Source organism: Sebastes umbrosus, chromosome 22, assembly GCF_015220745.1.
Source record: "Sebastes umbrosus isolate fSebUmb1 chromosome 22, fSebUmb1.pri, whole genome shotgun sequence".
NCBI lineage: Eukaryota > Metazoa > Chordata > Actinopteri > Perciformes > Sebastidae > Sebastes > Sebastes umbrosus.
This window is the reverse complement of record NC_051290.1, coordinates 11,951,483-11,973,917: the sequence shown is the minus strand read 5'-3', so window position 1 is coordinate 11,973,917 and position 22,435 is coordinate 11,951,483. Positions and strand designations below refer to the sequence as shown.

Here is a 22,435-nt window from a genome sequence, read left to right as displayed (position 1 = left end):
AATCCATCGGTACCAACCGTGTCATATTAGCTTGTCGAGAAGGACGCTAAATAACGACCCAAATTTACACTCAATTTTGGCGAAAAACTGTCATGTCCATTTTCAAAGGGGTCCCTTGACCTTTGACCTCAAGATATGTGAATGTAAATGGGTTCTATGGGTACCCACGAGTCTCCCTTTTACAGACATGCCCACTTTATAATAATCACATGCAGTTTTGGGTCAAGTCATAGTCAAGTCAGCACACTGACACACTGACAGCTGTTGTTGCCTGTTGGGCTGCAGTTTGCCATGTTATCATTTGAGCATATTTTGTGCATATACCTGTGAGGGTTTCTGGACAATATTTGTAATTGTTTTGTGTTGTTAATTGATTTCCAATAATAAATATATATATATATTTGCATAAAGCAAGTATATTTACCCACTCCCATGTTGATAATAGTAAATACTTGACAAATCTCCCTTTAAGGTACATTTTGAACAGATAAAAAATGTGTGATTAATATGCGATTAATCACAACTAATATTTTATTCGATTGACAGCCCTATAAATAATACATTTGAGGGTGCTGGTAGTTTAAAGGCAAGAGTAAAATGGTGTAATTTGCTGCCCTCTGGTGGTTGAGTTTGTTCAGGACATCGAATCACAACATTCCCAATCCCACTACAACAACAAAACCGGATGTCACAACATTGTGAACAGATATTGCAATTTTTATTGCGATACTGAGTTACCTGACAAAATACAGTAATGTGTTTTTCACACTGAAAAAAAAAAAAAAAGAAATAGTGAGCTCTCACAAACGAACACATGCTTCACGCGCACCACATTCGCAGAAACCTTCACGTTAAATGAAAAAAAAAAGCATGCAATAATGTTCAAAGCACATCATCGTTCTCAAAATGAACCTCCTCAGCTGATTTTTAAAAACGCCGGATATGTTGAAAATCCATACTTAGGTTCGATATCTACCCAACAAATTGAACAATTAAAAGTTAGTTTAAAATACACAATATGATAATTGATAATGACACTGAGTTGAACAGTCAGTTTGATAGTGATGACTTGCAGCAGGAGCCACCAGAAGCTGGTGACTTTTACATTTACATTCTACCAGTCGACCGAGAGGTCCTGGTTTATTGGTCGGACTGTCCGCTCAGTCCGGGTTGTAACGCGGTGTTATTTTTACAGTATGGTCAAGAGACACGGTAGAACTGAAAAGCAGTGAATTGAAACGTGAAATGAATGCGGTTGTGAAAGGATTAAAGATTTTAATTTAATACATTCGCAAGTCATTCAGTGAATCTGTTGCAGGTTGTCTCGGGTGTTCTTTTTTTTTTTTTCCTCACATGGTTTAAAAACAGAGAGCTGATGCTTTTCTATCACCTCCCTCCTACTCGCCTATTACTCCACCTGCCAAAAACACTTAATAGAATACGCTCTTTTTCTCAAAAAAGCAAAAAATAAAATTGTCTCTGTGGGTGATTCTAAAAATAAACAGCTGATTTAAAGCTTCCCTCCAGCTTGTAAACCTGATTTCCTTCAAAGTAAACACCTGTTGTATCACAAAATTACCTCTCTTTATCTGTTTTTTTTTTTGTCACTTTGGTATTGAGGTTTGGTCTTGGCTATAACACATCTCACCTTTTTTTGTCAAACTGTATTCCAGGGGGCACAGAAAAACCCTTTAACAACGCGGCTCCATCCAACATAAAGAGTGAAGTAATAAAACATCCAAGTGTCTTTTTAGATTTTTGCCCAGAACTATACTGTGAAAGGGGTTACATCACCACGGCGGACAATTTGCCTTCTCGTGTGCGTACAGGAAGTGCTTTTTGTTTCCAGGCAACAGTAGTCTCACAGAATTTGTCTTTGGATTTGAGCCTCCTCACGTTTGAATGATGTAATCCCTTCACGGTATAACTCTGGGTTCATGTTTCAAATAACAACCAAAGCCATTTATTACACATTTTCCATGTCACACAAATAGTAGTACACTCCTTTACACCAGCAGCCACACTGAGTGGTACAACTTTTGGCAACAGTCCCTATGTTGGTCCTGCTGTGCTCTGCGTGTTGGTCCGTTTTAGGAAAAGAGTTTACCGTTAAAGGTCTGCTCCTGGTCTGGAGAAGTCCTTACCCACGACGAGACACAACACACCGCCGGGAGAGAAAGAGACAGAACAAGAGAAAGAGAGAGAAAGCCAGAGCAACCATCCATCTCCTCCTCCTCCTCCTCCCTCCTTCCTCCATCCCTCCCACTCACTCCTCACACACCGACTCGCTCAGGTCCACGGCGCCACCTCTGGTGAGCCGCCGCATCTTGCTGAAGTCGTGGTCGGTCCTCAGGTAGGAGAGCGAGGGGCCTCCCTCGCTGTGGCTGGCCAGGTCCTGGGGCTGGGCCTGAGGCGGCAGGGTGCGCATCTCGCCGCCGCTGCGCCAGTACAGGGTGTATTGCTGCGGGTCGGACACTCCGAAGGTGGCGGCGCACAGCTGCGCCAGGGCCTGGCTGGTCTCCCCGGCTCTCCACTGCAACGTCCGCACGGCGCTCCGCTCCCCGTCCTGGAACAGTATCCGAACGCACCTCTGGAGGGAGGGAGGGATGGAGGAGGAGAGAGAGAAAAAAGAGTGAATACATACTGTATTCATGCAAAACAGAGGTCAAGAGGCTTATGGAGTGAGGGCAAAAGAGGGGGAGGAGAGAGAGCTGGAGCCAGAGGAGGAGTGAGAGCTGTGCAGGCTGATAATCCACTATAATAAATGAGCCACAATGATGCTCAGGAAAGAAATTCTCTCTAAAACAAAAGCTTCTACTTCCCACACACACACACACACACACACACACACACACACACACAACCAGCAGGTCCAACAGCTTTACATGAAAATCATGAAATTGCTCTTTTCTTTACTCTGCTGTCATTGACAAACTCCCCAATATTAATCCACTAGAGCACGTCCAAACTCGCCAGATATAATCCAATAAGCTCGCTCTTATCTTGGTGTTCTGGTGAAGTTTTCCCTCTCCTGCTACTTTTAATACAAACTTTTTTACAAACATTTTTCTAAAACCAACGGGTCTGTCTCAACAATCGCCACTCTTCAAAAACACTTAACCAGAAATTGTGCTGTACCTAAGCTATTATATAATGTCAGATTCAACCACCTACAGACGCCCTCACAACTCTCTTTAAAACACACACACACACACACTCACATACACACACACAAACACACACACACGCGCACACAAAATGAAAACATACTAATCCTTTTACCAAACCTCGAGAAACCAGTGAATCCTCTTCTCAGCCACACACACCTGCACACACAACAACACCCCTCCCCCTCTCTCCTCCCCCCCAACACACACACACACACACACACACACACAACACAAGTGGCCAAATACGCTCTAAAAAGAAAGAAGAAAAACACACACCGGCAATCACAATCAACAGGTCTGCCATGCTCAAAACTTACAGAGTCACTGAGCTCCTCGCTGTCCGTGTGCATATTGTGTTTGCCTGCTTCGATGGGTAGATGCGGCTCAATAAATTTCATGTTATCTGACCGCCCACTTCTTCATAGCACTTGGCTCACTGATCCCGCCTGTGTCAGTGGAAAATCTGGCTGCCGGGTGAGTTAGATCGGCTATTTGAAGCCAGGAGAGGCACCACGTGACGAGACAGAAGCGTTGTGGATGACAATGCCTTTTTTTTTTTTCCATGGCATCTGGCGCACCGTTTCACCAATCTGCGGCAGGGAGAGTGATAACGGGAGAGTGTAGGTACAAGTCGGTGTATTAGTGCATGCCCCGTCGTAAGCCGGCGGCCCCAGATCAGCGGATTACCTCTAAAAATGTCTAAAAACTAATCCCCTAAAATGAATTTGTTTGCACGCAGAGAAGGGGGAATCCAGGTGCGTTGTTTTGATTTTTGGATGGATGACCTACTGTCCCACTGAAAATCTTCACCTCTTGTACGACCTTTTAGAAAATTTGAGTGCTTCCCTTGACTTCCCCAGCAGCAGTAATACCTGCTTCGAATCAGATATGGGTCGCTGCTACCCCACCTGTGGTTGTCACAGATGTAGGGTAATCTGACGTTGCTCGCCGTGCATCGCCATCAGTGTAATTAATGTAAAGTCTGACCTCTTTGGGGGGATTATCGCCTGGTCTTTGTTGCCGTTTGTTCCATTTCAAAGACATAAAACAGGTGCATGTTTGAATTGTGAAATGTGGAAACAGTTTGGCAGTGATTCTTCAGTGTCTGTTTGAAACTGCTTCCAGTACTAGAAGCTGGAGTTTAGAGCCAGGAAATCAGACTTCAGATAGGCTGTCAGTTACAGACAAGTACTCTAAAGCTAGTAGAGAATTTTAATATACAAGACTCGTCACACATTTATAAACCAAATTTCACAGATTACAGCTCCAACTAGTTGCTAACTAGCTATAACTGCAGGTTCAGATTAAATTTGTTCACATTTCAGCGGTAAAAATCACACGTTTCTTACAGTTGACCAACCCTTATTTTCGCTCTGTGCTCCATAAACACTTGATCAAGCTTAGAACCTCGGTCAACTTTCCCCTTCCCTGTCGGGTTATACATGTACTATATGCTACTTCTGTTCAAAGGTAACACATTACATTGGTGTCACAATCTTCACTACATTGTATATAGTCACAGTTACTATGAGGAATACTCATTTTGTGTTCATTTTCCCGGCTCCTGTGGACAAAAGCGGAAGTGTTTCCGAGCACCAGACTCCCCTTTACTCATTTTACTGCAGCAGAGTCCGACAGTCTGATCCACCTTGTTCTGGTTCTGGTTCTCCCGTGATTTCATTCCTTTTTTTATATTATCTCTGCTTCGTGCTTCCCCCGAAATATGTTGACGTTTCTTTTTGTCAAGCTTGTCCGCCCTAGCAACAGTAACTAAGGGGGGCGGGACTTAGGATCGGTCAATTGTGACCTTGATTGGTCCATGAGAAGATGAGAGATTAGACGCTACTTTATAAAGTATCAACCAATGTTGACCTGACCTTTTATTTTCCTATCTGCACAGACTTCTAACAATCTTGAAAAATCAGTCACATCATGGCTGAATCACAGATATGAACGGCCTCTACATCATGTAGTGTCTTCCTAGTTTAAGTTGATTCGTTTATTTTTAAATATTTAAGGTGACAGACTGAACTTTGTGGTTTGAATTGCTCTCGTCGAAACTCCACCCAGAGCAGCATGCAACAACCGTCCTGAGTGATCCAGTCACAAGTGTACAGGTGTGAACGCACTCAACACGCCTTGAGGACGCATTGAGATCAGATCTTTCAGACCACATTCAGAGGTGGTCTAGGCCACATATGGCCACATTCTTTTAGCAGTGTGTACGCGAATGTATCCTGGGCCACATTAAGGACTGCTTACTCAACTGAATCAACTGAGGGTCTCACTGCGCTCCTCATGGAAACGGCTTCTGTGCCCTATCGCCAGTAGACAATAACCTTATATCGTGATGTTAATAAAATGTACCCAAATTCACAAATATGTAGGATATTACTACTGACATTCATGTAATATTATGTCACAACGTCTGCTGTATCAGCCACGTGTTTACTACGTGTTTATTTGCATATCCTCCAGAGAAACCAGCCCATTGACTTGTGTCCTCTGTAGTGGACATTTTGTCCACATGCATCCCCTTTTACTCTTTTGAGCTACTCTATCAACCCCTGGTGTATTTTAAAGAGGACATCCTGGAAAAATTAAATTGGAAGACGCTTTTTTTCCTCGGTTCCCAGGAGGATATAGAGCGGGGAAGTGAGATCCGATCACAAGTGGTCACTCAAGACGCATGTGGAGACGCATTCTAACGCCAGGTGTGACCAGACGTACTTAGAGCTGTCCAGTTGTGATTGGATCACCCAAGACGCATGTTAAATGCCAGGTCTGAACAGGGCTTATGGCCAGGTATTTGGACCAGCTCTGAGATACTTTATGACCTGTTTAACATCTGCAATAAAGGAGCGTAAGGAGCCCCTGCTGTCCATCAAACGTATTTTGCGTTCCAGTCTATATTTTAGGAAGCTCTGTATCGCGCCAACCTTTCAGCATCACTTAGCATGGGACTATTTTTCTTTTCTGTAAATGCTCTCAGAAGCATCTACAGTTATCTAAAGTGCTCAGATGATTGAGAAAGTAAATACATGTTATTTTCACTAACAGCATTCTAACACGCCTTTATGTCGTTCACATGGTACAGTGGAGAATATCCCATAGATAGTAGTTAGTAGTAGATAGTTTCACTGCATAATAAACAGGATTTCCTACACTCCACTGCACATCAATCAGCACTTCACACAGGGCAGCTATGTGTGACAGCTATAAAGTAGATTACTGTGCGAACCCACACATACTGTAACACTAAACAGTGTTTCTGTTTATGTGTTACTACACATTTAAATCATCTGCGTACTGTACTTACCTGGCTCTGCTGGTTCTCCTTCTGTCTCTGGGCCTCTTGGCTCCGTCTGCAGCTCCACTCCTTCAGCGCCTCCTGGGCCTCTGGCGTCAGGCAGCCGGAGAACGGCTGCTCCTGGTCCAGGCTCTGGATCAGACACAGGCTGGCGTACACACTGGTCAGGTAGTACCCACCTGGAACCAAAGACAACAACAAAAAGACAGTATACAGCTTAGCTTCTAGTAGCTATAAATAACAGCTAAAGAGTAAATAAAATGTAGAACAGGATCTAGTGATTAATGAGCAGGCACTAGTTATGACTACTACAAGAAGTAGTAGTCATAACTAATGTATATTGTAATTAAAAACTGGCTTGTTGAATGTGAAAGTGCAAAAATACAGATGAAGTTATTGATAGTAAAAGATGTACTAACCAAAATCTAATTAGTCACAAGTAATTAACATGTAGAGTTGAACTAATTAATTGGTTAAAGGGACTGTTTGTAACTTTTTAAGCGTATAAATGTATCGTTGATTTCAAGGCCACAGGTGTCGCTGTTAAGCAGCATTTCTGAATCTTACAAATAGTCCCTTTAATTGACTGAATGAATCGGCAACTATTTAGATAATAAATTAATTTGTTTTTTTTTGGGGGGGAAAATGTATTATTTTCTGATATTCTTAGTCTTCTATGATAAAAAAATTATATATATTTAAATATGTTTTTGGGCTGTTGCATTGATAAAACAAGCAATTTAAATATAAGTCAACTTGGGTTTTATGAAATTTGTACAGTGGGAGGAAGTGGAGATGCGTCGTCCATCGTTATATAGAGTCTATGGTCGGTCCTATCTCTGAATACGTTGCCGGCACAATCCAGGATCCTTTCAAGTCAAAAGAATCAAGTCGCAGTTAAGTCATGAGTCAATGGAGTGAAAGTGAAGGAAATCTTCTTTGACTTTGTTAAGCTGAGACCAAAGTCTTAAAACTCATAGCTTGAGTCTGAAGTTTAAGTCATGTATCTCAAGTTGACACCTGTTTATTTACCTGCTCACTTAGGGCGGTATATCCTATTTACTTGTGCAAAGGTTGTCAGATCTTTTATGAAAATCTACGTTATGAATGCCGGCACAAGTATAAGATATGTCGCTGCTGTACGGACAGACAGACAGACAGACAGACAGACAGACAGACAGACAGTACGATCGGTTATTGGTTTAACAAATTAAAAGCACAGCCCAGCCTTTGGGGTGGCGTTTAGAGTTCAGGTCATACCCTCTCCTCCGAGCCAGGACGGCTCCAGCAGCTCCATCATGTACTCCACCTCTATCAGGATGTGAGGCCTGTTACACTCCACAATCACGTAGGACAACGACGGCAGGAAGTCCTCCCAGCTCACTTCCTGTCCTGGAAAGAAAAATGACACAAGGACAGTATAAAAGCAAGCTGTCATTGATATTTTAAAGAAGGTTGCTGACAATTTAAATCGAATTATTTATAAATTCATTCATCTTAAATTTAGCCTAGTGTCCACTTTTGCAAATGTCAGCTTAGCTTTACGGACATGATGATGCATTCATTTCCAGCAGGTTTTGCTGAAAAGCAGACAGGTCGTTTTACAGATACAGTATTTCTGAATGTGGAGCTTTTGAAAGTGACAAGACACTCGCCTTTTGCAGAGATTGTTGACCTTCATTCCTTTTACAGGGAAGCTTTCAAGCAGCAAATACAGTCTGTTTAAATGCCTTAAAATCTAATAACAACAATGTAATGGTCTCACCTTGCAAGGATCCCATGGCCTTGTGGACGCACTTGCACACCTGCAGCAGCAGCAGCACCTTGTCGATGGGCGAGTGCGTCCTCTGCATCAGGAGCAGCTTCTGCTTCACCCTCTCCACCTCGCGGCTGTCGGGGACGCCCGTCCGCACGCCCAGCTGCTCCATGGCGGCGTCCCCCTTCAGGCGGATCATGTTCTGGGTGAGGCGCTGGCTGGTGCCGTCCTGATTGTGCGACGCAACCAGAGCCTTTTCGAGGTGGGACCTCAAAGGCCGGAGCACGCAGGAGAACATGGCCCGCTCCAGCGCCAGGTCTGAGGACAGAGGGAGTGAAGACTGTTGGCTGAGACTGAAACATGTTTGTATGACTAGGCTATTTTTCCGTAGACAGAGTTGCTTGTGCGTTTTATTTATTTGGTCATTTGCAGGTAGAGAAATGTGTCTACATATCTAGAGGCACTGGCAAGAGGCCCAGAAAGGTATAATGATGCTATCGCTGTTGAATTATTAGGGTGAAAAGTGTCAACAATGAAAATGGAGTCGTTCTTCCACTTGTACAAAATGTTTAAATAAATACCAAGGATATTTTTTTAAGCTGTGCAGGGGAATTCTGATTTTCTTATTGACTGCATATGTGATTAAAATACATTTTTACCAACTGACAAAACATATACAAACAGGAAAAATAATCAACACCAACATGTTGTGTTCATGTGATTTCTAAAAAATGACTGTTAAGACTGCAACCATCTCAAACCCCAATTCCATTATGACTTTTATACCCTGGAAATCTTACTGAATATTAGTACTCTTGCATAAGTATTGTGGCGGTACTGAGTTCCCCAGACTTTAGTTGTTCAGTCAGAACTGAAAAACAGTTCCCATCCACATAATAATATAAAATAAAATGCCTTCTTAATAATAATAATGAACAAATGCCTCTTCAATAATGAACAAATGCCTCTATATTAACAAACAATTAAGGAAACTGAAATATTGGTTTGTGTTTTTCCTTTTACCCTCCTTTAAAGTTTTCCCAAATAAAATACACTAAAAGAAATGGGTATAAAGGGTTTCATTGAAAATCAACAAATGAATAGAATACAAAAATACAGCCTGCAGGCGTTAGGCTATTGTAAGGCAAGCCAGATCGTTGCACAAATAGTACCTAAACATCCCAGTGCAGGTAACCTAATTGGTTGGCACTTAACTTGTTTCCCCAACTAGGAGTCAACACTCTCAACAAACAAAACACAAAGATCACAGAATCCCAAAAGGGCCCAAAACAGACCAGAGTTTCTGGTAAAGCTGATAACACATGTTGCATTGAGTGAAGGAGAGATCAGAATGACACTGGGTGTGCAGTTTCCCTCCTCTTTTAAGCCCTACAGAAAGGGCGTCGTTACACCCTGATTGGCCAAGAGGGGAATGCACCAAGCTGTTCTCAACTATCATTTAAGAGCCAGTCCCCACACCCTGCGCAACAGGTGAACTGAATAACCCTCTAATCACTCAGCAACTCAACCAAAAAAACACCAGGGAAAAGGGAAACAACAGCAAGCACCAGAGAATTGGCAGCTGCCACAGTATTACAACCAATAAAGCTGGTTTATATAATGTGTGATCCTGTTAAAAACATTATGTCTTTTCATTTCTGGAAGACATCAAAAATTCACACAACATGGAATTTGTAGACTCACAGGAGCGACTTACTCTAAACATGTGAAATGGTCGTGTAAATTTCTCAAGACAAGAATAAAAAAAATACAAATAAAACTCAAACAGCAAAATAAAAATACAAGTTATGGCCTCAAAAAGTTGATTCAACAAATTTATAACTACGTAACCCTTCTAACTTTTCCAAAAGGTACAATTCAATTCTCTGCTGCTATATTGGATTGCATCCGATTGTACAGGCGTTCATGATTTTTGTCCCAATCTGGGAATATCACAAAGAATGAAAATCTTACAGGACTCTTCATACACATAGCTTTACTCTGTGATAATTTGATTAAACTTGTTAATATAGGAATAAACAACATGTAAGCATAGTATCAGCAGAAGTAATAAACATCTTAAAGCTACATTTTGACACAGGGACTCTCCTCAAGACAAGGCTTCTAGATAAGGTATTAAAGTACAACCTCATCATGTCAGTTGATCTTGTTTTCAGTTGAATTATCACAAACCAGTTGACAGACTGGTAAACGTCCTGCTCACACCAGAAAGTGACATAACAAAATTAATCCTTGCCATGATAGAAGCTCTGTGACGAGGTGACTACTCACAAAACTTGGAACACGGTAGCAAGTCGGGAACATGCATAGACCGTACACAGGAAGTGGACGTAGTCACCGTGACGTCACCCATTGGTTTGTGGGCTACGGTTTTGGGGTTAAAGTTGTAAGACGAAAACACGGACAACTCCCAGACCGGACTAGCCGTGGTAGCGACCTGTCAATCACAAGGTAGACACACCCTAAAGCATACCCTGCTTTATGGTCTATTTGACTCTAAATGGGACCATAATTTACTAAATGAACATCATGCTGTATTGAAGAAGACTTGAAACTAGAGATTGAGACCATAAACTCATGTTTACAATGTTTACTGAGGTAATAAATCAAGTGAAACGTATAGGCTCATTTTCTCATAGACTTCTATACAATCAGACTTCTTGTAGTTATTGTGTATTTGTAACTCCCTGTGAAATTACAAATTGTTGTTTTTACATTTCTGTTTGTGAACTTCAAGGAGATAAAACTTGTTAATAGTGATCTTTAGAGGTGCTAGTATGCATATTTTTTAAACTTTGGACAGAGCCAGGCCAGCTGTTTGCAGTCTTTATATGCTAATAAGCAAAATCGTCTCCTGGCTCTTAACACACAAGATTGGTATCAATCATCTCACTCTCAGAAAGAAAGCGAATAATGTCCCAAAATGTTAAACCACTCCTTTAAAACCTCTTTGCATATATTCTCAGAAGTGCACCGTCATCAAGCTAAAACAACACTATTTTTCTTAGCACCTGAAAAGCCAACACTCTGGAGAAGATATGGTTTTATTTTTGCGCCTGACAACAGTGAGATGTAATACACAAGCTCGTGGATATGATGTTACACATGCATGCTCTCACACGTGGAAAAACACACACACACACTCAGTGATTCTCCTGCAGTCAGTGGGCAGTCCTGACTAAGTGGGTAACAATTCTCCAGTGCGAACTGTTTTCCACTCATCATCAATATCCTCCTCTCCCTCCTGTATAATCCCCTAACATCTCCCCCCCCATCTACCTTACTATATCATTCCCCCTTGTGATTAATCATTCACGCCCTCCATGCTCTGTTTCTCTACCTCCCTCCCAGCATCCCATCTCTCTTTTTACCAGCTCCGGAGAGTAACAGATTACATGTAATGCGATTACAGCCTTGTTAGATGCTGAAAAAAACACTCATCTTACTCATAGGTGTGTAACTGATTACATTTTCAAAGTATCCAGCCTATTTCCATCCCTCCCTCCCACCCTCCCCTGAATCGTGCTGCTCTTCAAGTGAGCGTGGGACTGTGATATCTTTTTATGATAAACGAGGGGGAGAAAGAAAAAAAAAAAAAAAAATGCAAATGCCTCCCACCGACGCAATGCGAGATAAATCAGAATCAGAGCGCAGGAAGGAAGGATGGGAGGAAGGAAGGAAGGCAGCGGCCGACCGCTCTCCCCTGAAGCCTCTGCACTGCCAGGCAACCATCCATCATCACACATTTACACACAAACACACCTGCGAACGCACATTCCGGGCCGCACACAAAAGGAGTCCAAAAAAGACAAACCTACGCACAGGACTGTGTCAAAAGATCTGACTAGAATCCTTCCAGTAGCACCCTGCGATGTCTTTACAATAACGGGAAGAATCACACTTTGAATGTGATGGATGAGAGTGCAGGCGCGTCGGGCAGGGCTTTCCTAATGCTGTTTTCTAAATACCAGAGACAATATGAGCTCCAGTGAATACCCCCCCACGCAAACTACTTTGTGTTGACAGTGCCTTTCACTGGAGCCTGGGCAGCCCACCATTTATGAGAAAAGGCTGTCTGTTTCCATAGACCTGCGTCCTCTGGCACTGTGCTCTATTGAATCAGTGTTTTCTAATAGTACAGTTTTTTTTTTTTTCTTCACATTTCTCTCCCTCCTCCGGTCCCCCACTGCACTCACCGTCTCCTCGTTTTGATGTGACAAACTAACCATGCATAATATGAGAAATTCACAAGGTTGAGAAGATGGAGCTCGAAATGTAATCCAGCACAGTCAGCTGAATTCAATCAAATCACTCACTCACTGATTTAATTTGAGTTTAAATACAATTTAAATGTTACTAATTATGACAATTTCACACAAATGTCTAACAGGATAAAATGATGAAGTGGTGACATTTTGAACAGACATGGATGTAAACTGCAACTTGACTTGGTTTTGCAGACGTGTGCAAACACGAGGCGGTAATTCTAGTTTCATTTGAAATGCTTTCTGATAAGGTGTACTTTATAGTAGATTAATAAGTTGTAACTAATAGCTGCAATAACTAGAATTACCGCCTTGCGGTTGTATGCCTCCGCCGACCGGTCAAACTGCAGTTTATATCCATGTCTGTCCAAAATATTATCACTTTGTCATTTTATCCTGTTAGACATTTGTGTGAAATTGTCATAATTAAAATGTAAATGTAAATTTTACTGTCACACATTGTACATAACGCAGCACATCAGATTTCGTCTCTGGATTTAACCCCTCTTAGTATATTAGGAGCAGTGGGCAGCGCCCGGGGAGCAGTTTTTTTAGGTGCCTTGCTCAAGGACACCTCGGTATTGCCCAAGAGGCGAATTGGAACCTGTTCAGCTACCAGTCCACACTCTGTACTTGGTCCATGTGGGGACTTGAACCAGCAACCCTCCGGTTCCCAAGCCAAGTGCCCACGGACTGAGCTACTGCCACCTCCGCCGGCATACGAACAATAATTCTTGAGTTATGGCAAAAAAACTGTTTTCTGAGGTCACAGTGACCTTTGACCACCAAAATCTAAATCAGTTTATCTTTGAGTCCAAGTGGACGTTTGTGCCAAATTTGAAGAAATTCCCTCAAGGCGTTCCTGAGATATCACGTTCATGAGAATGGGGCGGACAGGCGGACAACCCGGAAACCCGTGCTTCTCCGTTTCCACGTAAAAATGCACAGGTGTTATTTAGAGATGCTCGTTGTTAGATTTGGGGTATAATTAAATCTGTCCAGTTTAATTCTGCTGTGTCATTTTGAACACGCCTCCTTACAGGAAGTTGGATATGGTAGACCATCTCTTCTTGACATACAGTTACTCATTTACTTTAATTTGTGCAAGAAAGTGGAAATTGCACAATGTGCCTGTTCCTTTGAAATACTTTAAATACTGCAATAAAGCCATTAGTCAGTATCTGAGAGACACGTTTCACGCTATGATTCAAATAAAATGTGTTTTACGTGTGTTTGTTTACCTTTCTCGTTCTCCGGCACCAGCGTTTCAATGGGAGGCTCCAGCTCTCCGCTGTCCAGCAGGCAGCACTTTGCCTGGGACAGAAAGAGGCGCAGACCCTGCAGGAGCTGCACAGAGGTCACACGTGACGAGGAAGAGGATGAAGAGGAGGAAGCCAAGGATTTGAGCGCCTCTCTCTGTTCCAGGACAAAGTCCTGAACCATGCCCCCAAACATGGAGCGCCTGTCTCTGGACAGCTCCTCCACCAGCCGCGTGAGCCGCTTGTCCGGAGCAAAGAAACACACGAAGGCCTCGCTCATGCGGTGCAGCCCGCCGCGGCCTCGAGAGCGCTCGAGCGGCGGCCGCTGGTAGAAGCGAGTTTGGGCCTCGGTCGTGCTTTCTGGATCTGAATCCGAGTCATTGTCCTCGTCCATGCTGCTGAAAGAGCTGCTGCTGTCGAGCTCAGCCAGGGACGGTGCCGGGCGGCGCTCCAGGTTCAGAACGGCCACCTGGATGCCTTGCTCGTCTGCTCGGGCGGACTGCTGGGGCTGTGGAGGCTGCTCCACCTGTGCAGAAGTCTAAACCAGGACAGAAGGGATCATTTTACAGCATGATAACGGAGATGTTGTGGTGGGTAATATCTTTTGCATGAATTGCCTGAAATACCAGATGACTTGAGGGTACAAAATAAGAAAGCATGCTTAATATGAGACATTTAAGATGATTTTCTAAACTTCCTAATATTCACAGTCCCACATAGAAGTGAAGACATGATCTGATTACTTGTGGCACGTAGACAGGTATCATCTCCTCTTCCTCTGCAGAACCCGGCGATACAGCGGGGGTTCTCCTCAGGACCCCCGCCCCGGGGTGAACTCTCCTCTGCGGGTTACTGCCGGCCTTCTGCAGCCTCTCCAAGCCGCCGGGCTGCTCCAACGACGAGGGAGGCGAGTAAGAGCCGACCCCTTCCAGGGACAGATTCATGGAGGACTCGGAGAGCCGGAGCCGCATGCTTCGCTTGAAGCGGTGCCGTTTATTGGAGGCACTGTGGTTAATGAGTTGTGGCTGCTGTTGAAAAGAAAAAAGTGGATTCAGTCCATCATCTAACAAGAGCCAGTGGCTTTTTGAACTGTTTATTTTTCAAAGGGTATAAAGTGAAGTGCAAGGTGAAGAGTATTATGTCAGGTAAAATGCTAGAAAATCACCAACAAAGGTGTCCTTAAATGGTCTCAGAGAAACCTTCACTACTAACCATGCTGAACTCCAGCTGAAGGAAGAGTGGATTGATGAAGCAGATTTTGCCTGGTCTACCTCGGGTCAGCAGGGCATATCGCTCCTGGGTCACAGGACCCTGGCTGCCGCTGGTTGATGCAACCGGGTCCAACGGTCCGTTTTGGATCTCTGAAGCAGTCGGTGTGCTCCAGAAGTCTAGTCCAGAAAGAAGAAGAGAGTTTGGATACCAACATTTTTCAGTTACACATTCAATACATGCAGATAATACCAAACAACCAATCTGAACTATTCTAGTTTGTGTGCAGCAATTGTGCAAATATTTCAAAATCCGAGTGGTAATAATTCACTTTTGTCATTTTACAAAACAAAAACAAAAAACATGCAATAAAATACATTATATATAAATAAAGTATGTGCTGTATAATGTAAGCTTGACACCGATTTTGCAGAACCATGGTGAGAACGAGTCTTTTCTTTTTGAGCTGCAGTCAGTGACACATGTCTTGTGTCATTTTTAGCCATCTTGAAGTCGCACCTCGCTCTCTGCTGCTGCTGCGCTGCATCAATACATAGCATGTTAAAATAGATGCAAGCTGGCAGTCACTACTTTAGTCACTATTTCCTTTACTCTCTCACTTTGCTGAGGAGAAGCCATTACAAAGGGACTTCACTGTATCCTCACCGTTTCCGATGCTGCAAGGTGGTAATCTACACAAAGACAGTATCAAATGTTGAGCAACATTTGTCGGTATGCTCTCTTTTTGGTAGTTGGTTAGTTGGTGAGCAATGTGAAAGTAGCACAAAGAGTGACTAATGGTGCGTTCACACTACGAGCGACACAGCAACAGGCTACAAGTCATTTTCAATGGAAGCCAGTGAAGCTACAAATTGACACCTGAGGGCACAGATAGAAGTTGGATAGAACTGTGTGTACGACTGATTTAATGAGACACAAAATAAAACAGAAGGGCTAATAAACAGTATTTACTACATCTTTTTTACTATTGATGCACGGAGCAGCCTCGTTGGATTTTGAGGTCGAGGTTGGGGTGAGGTTTGTCCGACTTTCCAAGTAGGAAATCCGACTTCAGGGGGCGCTCCAGCTTGGAAATTACGACTTCCCAGTCCAAATGGAACGCAGCATCACTACGCTTAGTTTGAAAAGGATGAGAGGTTATTCGATCACTGTACCTTGTCCCATGTGTGAGATGGCCTCCAGCTGCCTGTGTGTTGTGGCTTTAGCGATGGCCTCTGGTAGCTGAAGCGGGAAGGGCAACACATCTCTGCAGACGAGAAAAAAAATGGACACAAAAAGAAGTTAAATTAAAACCCCGTTTCCAGAAGATCTTGGCTGAATGACATCAGGTGCACTGCACGGTTAAAAGTATGTGGACACTTGCATGTGATTGTTTTGAGATTTGCTCCCATTCAGCCACAAGAGCATTAGTGAAGTTGACCGCTGATTTTGGGCGATAAGGCTAACAGGCTCTGTGCAGGCCAGTTCATTTCTTCCGCACCAAACAATTCCTTAATGGATCTCACTTTGTGCATAGGGGTATTGTCATGTTCTAACAGGAAAGGACCTTCTCTAAATCAAAAAGTTGAAAACACACTATTGTCTAATATATCATCGTGGTTTCTCTTCATTGGAACTAAGGTTGAAAACCATGAAAAACAGCCCCGACTGTCCACATACTTTTGCTGTGTTTCAGGTAAAACAATACATCACCTGCTGATACAGTAGAAGGCCACCAGTCGACACAGGTCAGGGAAGGTGAGCGCTGAGCTGTCCAAGGCGAATGCTGGTTATAGAAGAGACAGAGTTTGAGTGACAGCTGTGGAGGCGTTGGGAGACTTGTTCACATCTAACAGGAAATATAATCTGGAGGACCCATCCTCTCTGTCCCACAATACTTTACCCTGTAAGTGTTTGAACTGCACTGCACCAGCAAAGAGAAAATCTATCACAGGTGGATAATAATGCTAACCCAGCTTGTTTCATACTCACTGGAGTCCTCCTCACAGATGAAGCACTCCTTAACAGACGAGGCACTTTTGTCCGCCGTCACTCTCAAACACAACACCTTCCTCTGGCTGGAGCTGCATTTACGCACCAAAAAGGTCTGGAAGCACCAAACGACACGGCACAGAAACGAGAATAAAGCAACAGGGATGTTGTGGAGGAGGCACAGATGGTGCAAACAGCAATGTAAAGCACAAAATAATACCAAGATAAACAATGTAAAATATGTTAGCGTTCAGCAACTTTGGGGGAAATTAAAACAAAAGTAGTAAAATCTTAAATACCACAGTGTGTTCTTTATATTTATCAATATATTCCTGTATTCTTTTAACTGATAAGGTCACATGATTGAAATAACTGACTAGTCCGTACCCCAACCGGCTCTCTGAGCAGTCTATAGAGGGCAGAGTCCTGGCTGAACGACAGCTGCAGCCACACAGGATGTGTGATTAGCAGACGATCCAGGACGCTGAAGACCCGCTGAGAGCCTCGATGGGTGCTGCCCGTCTCCTGCATCTGGAACACATGTTCAAGTTTATCACTCAATAACCATCAGATGAGTTATTCCTCATTTTCTATGTCTGTTTGAACATCTATTTCCAAAACAAATGTTAGCCCTATTTAAAGGATTAACTTTGCAATGTCTGTATTTGTCAACTTGTCTGTTCTAAATAGTTGTCCACAAGGTCTTTAGGCTGAAATTAGTAAAATACATATGATGATATTTAGTATATGAGTGCAGTTTGTCCAGAATTTCCTTAAGAGTTGTGCCCAGACTGTGCCCCCTAAAGCTGAAATGAAATCTACGCACTAAACAAGTGTACTTATACAGTAAAAAGGTGAACATACACACACATGTAGCTGCTTATACACACGCTCACACTGCAAGTATTGAGATTAGTGTAATGTGATATGGAGAAAATCCAATATCACGATATTTTTGAGCAAATACCTCGATATTGTGACAATACTATAGGGTTGACTATTCGTGCATTCACAAAATATTTAGATTTTTCATAAATGATCATCAGTAATTGGATACAATGACTAAAATTAAATACAATTTTATTATTAAATTGAATTGAATCGAATTTGTATTGTAGCAGACTTTGTGAATATTTTCTGTCGTTGTCCAAAGAATCAATATTACATGTATCGTGATGAAACTTGCGCACATACTTAAATAACAGTAGGCATAATAATATGCTAATTCAACTTCAGGAGAGACTCGATGTTCTCTGCAACTAGATGGAAAAAAAATATGCTCTTATATCGGTATGGGCCAAAATCCAATATGCTGCATCCTTAGTCATATCTCTCTCTCTCCACGTTTCCTGGTTTAATGAAATCCAATCAGACTGTGACTGCATTACCACAAATCTGATTTGTGTCTGATTCAGGTCGCTAAGCAAAAAGATGTCAGATTTATTTCTTTTTCAGTTAAAAAAGGCAGATATTTTGTTTCTTTTTTTTCAAAATTATTATCCTTTTTTAGGATGTTTTATGCCTTTATAGATAGCTTTAGTGGAGAGATGACAGGAAGGGGGTGAGAGAGAGAGAGAGAGATGCAACAAGGGTTCCCAGCTGGATTCGAACCGAGGACGTATCGAATAATAATCGCAATCACAATTTTGGCTTCCAGCAATTAAATGAACATCATCGACTGCGATATTGACGTTTTAAAATGCTCCGCTTAAAGAAAACTCTGCTGTATATCAAATCAAGCGCTTCCTAAACTAACAGCCAGCCACCAGAGGGCAATCCAGATGTTTTGGTTTCACTTTTGGGAAGCTGTCCTGCCACTGCGTGGGAGCCCTACAGCGGCAGCGGCTGCAGTCCATAGTAGAAGAGTAACATACTGTATATTAATCATTTTAACAGAGAGCAGACAAGCAAAACGAAAATACACTGAATTCAAGTGAATAAGAACCTTATTTTAAGTCTTATTTTGGTGCAGCAATGTGTTAATTAGCAGGACAAGCAGAAAGCACAATGTGAAAGTGAAAGCAATGCTCTGTTGATTTAATTTGGGGTAAAAAAGTTATGATGCAATTGTATTTTCTTCTAGGAGATGCACTATGAATTAGGAGTGTAAGAAAATATCGATACACATGAGCATCGCGATATTATGTTGTGCGATTTTTGCCTGTTCTAAAATTGTGTATTTATACTATGACAGTTTTCCTAAAATTAAATTAAAAAAAAAATTGCAATATATTGAATTGTTACCCGAATGTCATGATACGTATTGTATCTCAAGATGCTTGCCAATACACAGCCCTAATGTGAATACAAAAATGATACAAAGACTTGTACATTAGCAGGAATGTAGCACAACATGGGAGTGAAAGCAGTGCTCCATTTGTTTAAAGTGCAATAAAAATCCCTAAAATCAATGAATGATAATGATAAATAATTGTGATCTCCATATTGATTAAACCTAATTATTTTAGTCATAATCGTGCAGCCCTACGAGGACGTTGTCGTTCATGGTCGGCCGAGTTTGACCCGCTGTCTTAAAGTGCCGTTAACTAACTTATCCGTCACCAAACTTCCGTTCAAAGTTACTAAACATTTTAAAGCAGCTTTACATCCTTCTGTTCAATCTATAATCAAAGTGTTGTTGTGGGCTTCAGTGTGCTGTACACCTCTCCTCCTTCTGTCTCCACTATAACAACAGAAAACACCACATATTTCTAAAGAATCACTGTTTGAACTCCTGGCAAAAAATGCACTTTTACATGTGCTTCAATCATTCAGCGTGAACTGTGTGTGTGTGTGTGTGTGTGTGTGTGTGTTTTCCTTATTTTTGGCCCTTAGTGTTCAATCACAGATTTACTCTCTCTCTCTTTCGCTATCAGATGGGCTTGCTGCTGGATGTCACACTGTGTGGGCTGCCGGCGAACGCTTGTGAGCGTAGCAGCAGATGGTTGCCATGGCAACCTGGGCCTACACATCCTACCAGGCATTCCCACTCAGTGAAACACCCTTTCTCTGACAAGTTGGAGATGCGCGTGCACATGCAAACACACATATTCATACAGTATACAGCGCACACACACACACACAGTATCTTAAAACAGTGACAGGTTTTTCCGGAGTGCAGAGGTGTTTTATTTCTAGGAAGCTTTTTTTTTTATTTCTTTTCCCCCATTGCCATCAATAATTTTTAGTTGCTTCTTCCTCCCTCACATCAGAGCGCCAAAGTTAATTTCTGAGTAATGACTGTGCTGCTCCGAAATCAGATGCAGCAGCCTGTTTCTGCGTATTAAGGGGAAGCATTAATATTGCTTTCATTCTATAACACATTTGAATTTGTCATATTTTTCATCCCCTCCTGCAACTTGTTACATAACTCTCCCCTCCTCTTGGGGAAACCAGTTATCCGCGCGCCAATCTGCACTCTGTAGGATCATTAGCAGGTAACGGTAAATAGCATTACAGAGGTTGGGAATCAGGTAAAGAGGACATCAATCAAAGGACGGGGGTCGCTGTTATATAATAATCACAGGTTTGTTGTGGCAGCTGGAAGGCTTTAGAGGAAACTGTTGCAGAACTTTTTGATCATGTTAAAATACTAGAAGAATTGAAACCCCATAAGAGTAATTGTCTGATAATAGTTTAGCGACTGTAACTAGACGGGGCAGGCGTGCCACGCTTTGGATATCTCCACATTCAGAAACATGGGGCTATTGTGAGAGCCACACTCAGCTAACAAAGAGCTTAAAACCAAAAAATACAAGAGCAGATATCAGTAAGCCAATGTGGAAGTGCCTGAAACTTGCATTCTTTCCAATAGCCAGCAGGGGGCGACTCCTCTGACCGCAAAAAGAAGTCTGATTGTATAGAAATCTATGTGAATCTCACTTGATTTATTACCTCAGTAAACATTGTAAACATGAGTTTATGTTCTCAATCGCTAGTTTCAAGTCTTCTTCAATACAGCATGATGTTCTTTTAGTAAATTATGGTCCCATTTAGAGTCAAATAGACCATAAAGCAGGGGATGCTTTAGGGCGTTGCTACCTTGTGATTGACAGGTCGCTACTGTGCCGTTGTCTTATCTGTGTTTTCGTCTTACAACTTTAACCCTTTCACAGTGTGTTTTCAGTTCATGACAGTTAATTATAACCTTTTTGGTCGCCTATAAATGTCTTATTCAGTATTCGGTTGTACTTAGCTCCCTCTTGTGTCACTTCTTGTATACAGCCTTTGGTAAATATATAAGGAATGGATGGTGAGTTCGTCTGCTCTAATGTAAGCTGCATACATTAGCATGCCCGGCAGCTAACTAACTACCTACAGTACTACCTTGACCCAGTTGAACCTCTCATGTATTTGCATAAATCTGTGTTTTTCAAACATCTCCAGTTAATTATCTGTTAGAGAAACTGATGGTTACTCGAGTGTGCTGCTAATGCATACAGTCTATGCATGAGAGGCACAAACTGGGTATCATGATACATACATGATAATGTATACCGTCTCAGTGCATATTTTAGACCACTTTCACAAGCCATAGTCTGTTTGTCTCGTCCAAATCAGAGTGAAATTGACACTTTTGGTTTGTTTTCTATTTAGTCTGGTTCGGTTTCACAGTGCACAAATCAAAGTGGACCAAATAAAATAAAAAAAAGTTGCTGAGGGCCGTGTAGGGAGGAGCGAATTTATCTTTTTCATCTCAAGAGCTGCCACTTCTAAGCAGGGAATCGCGTACTTTGATGCTATCCAAGTGTCCCTTCTCCTCCAGTTCACAGACTTCATAAACGTCACTATTTTCGTTGATATTATTTAGCATATTCTGTATGTTCTCTTTGGTCCAGATGTCAAGCAAACATCAGACAAGATCAGTCCTCTCCCACTCACGTTAACCTGTCGTTTAGTTGTGTCCATCTCAACAAACGCTGACACAAGCAGCCTGTGTTTTGGTTCGCTTGGAAACGGTCCGACACCACCTCTCGCAAGCAGTCTCGGACCGGTTGTTTTGGTCCGCACCAGAGTACGATTACTGCATTCACAACCGGCAAAACGGACCGCACCAGGGGTTGAACCACACCAGAGTTCGATTAAAGTGGACTAGATGTTAACTTGTGAAAGCGCCCCAAGACATCTTTATAGGTTTTTGCTTTAAAAGGAGTCAGCTGGAAACATTTCAAAATCACCTGGAGACTTAACCAAATCATGATTTTGCATTAGCCTTCGCTTATACTAGTTAGCTACGGTTGATAAAATCTGCTAGCGACAACATTTCAGCCAACAAAATCAAAGATCGGCGGCTATAAATGAGAAGCCTGCTTTTGTTTACCAGGCAGAGCAACGGTTACTAAGGGGGGCAGGTCTAAGCGAAATGTCAAATGCAAATAAATGAAGACGGGTATGACTGTTTTATCTGTCAGATGATGCTTTCAAATGAAACTCGTGAGCTTGTGTTCACAACA

General features: G+C 42.3%; 1 protein-coding gene across 1 annotated transcript in view; it reads right to left on the bottom strand.

Moving 5' to 3' along the window:
* Positions 1–1,326: 1,326 nt before the first annotated feature.
* Positions 1,327–22,435, bottom strand: part of si:ch211-168d1.3 (ras and Rab interactor 3) — a 38,441-nt gene continuing 17,332 nt past the window's right edge. The window contains exons 2-12 of the mRNA XM_037759652.1: positions 17,370–17,513; positions 16,983–17,097; positions 16,704–16,776; positions 16,166–16,257; positions 14,994–15,169; positions 14,525–14,809; positions 13,764–14,319; positions 8,246–8,554; positions 7,741–7,872; positions 6,490–6,659; positions 1,327–2,590 (exon numbers count right to left, since the gene is read on the bottom strand). Of these exons, the coding sequence (XP_037615580.1) occupies positions 2,267–2,590; positions 6,490–6,659; positions 7,741–7,872; positions 8,246–8,554; positions 13,764–14,319; positions 14,525–14,809; positions 14,994–15,169; positions 16,166–16,257; positions 16,704–16,776; positions 16,983–17,097; positions 17,370–17,513 (2,376 nt within the window). The 3' untranslated portion in view covers positions 1,327–2,266. The remainder of the gene's footprint in view (positions 2,591–6,489; positions 6,660–7,740; positions 7,873–8,245; positions 8,555–13,763; positions 14,320–14,524; positions 14,810–14,993; positions 15,170–16,165; positions 16,258–16,703; positions 16,777–16,982; positions 17,098–17,369; positions 17,514–22,435) is intronic.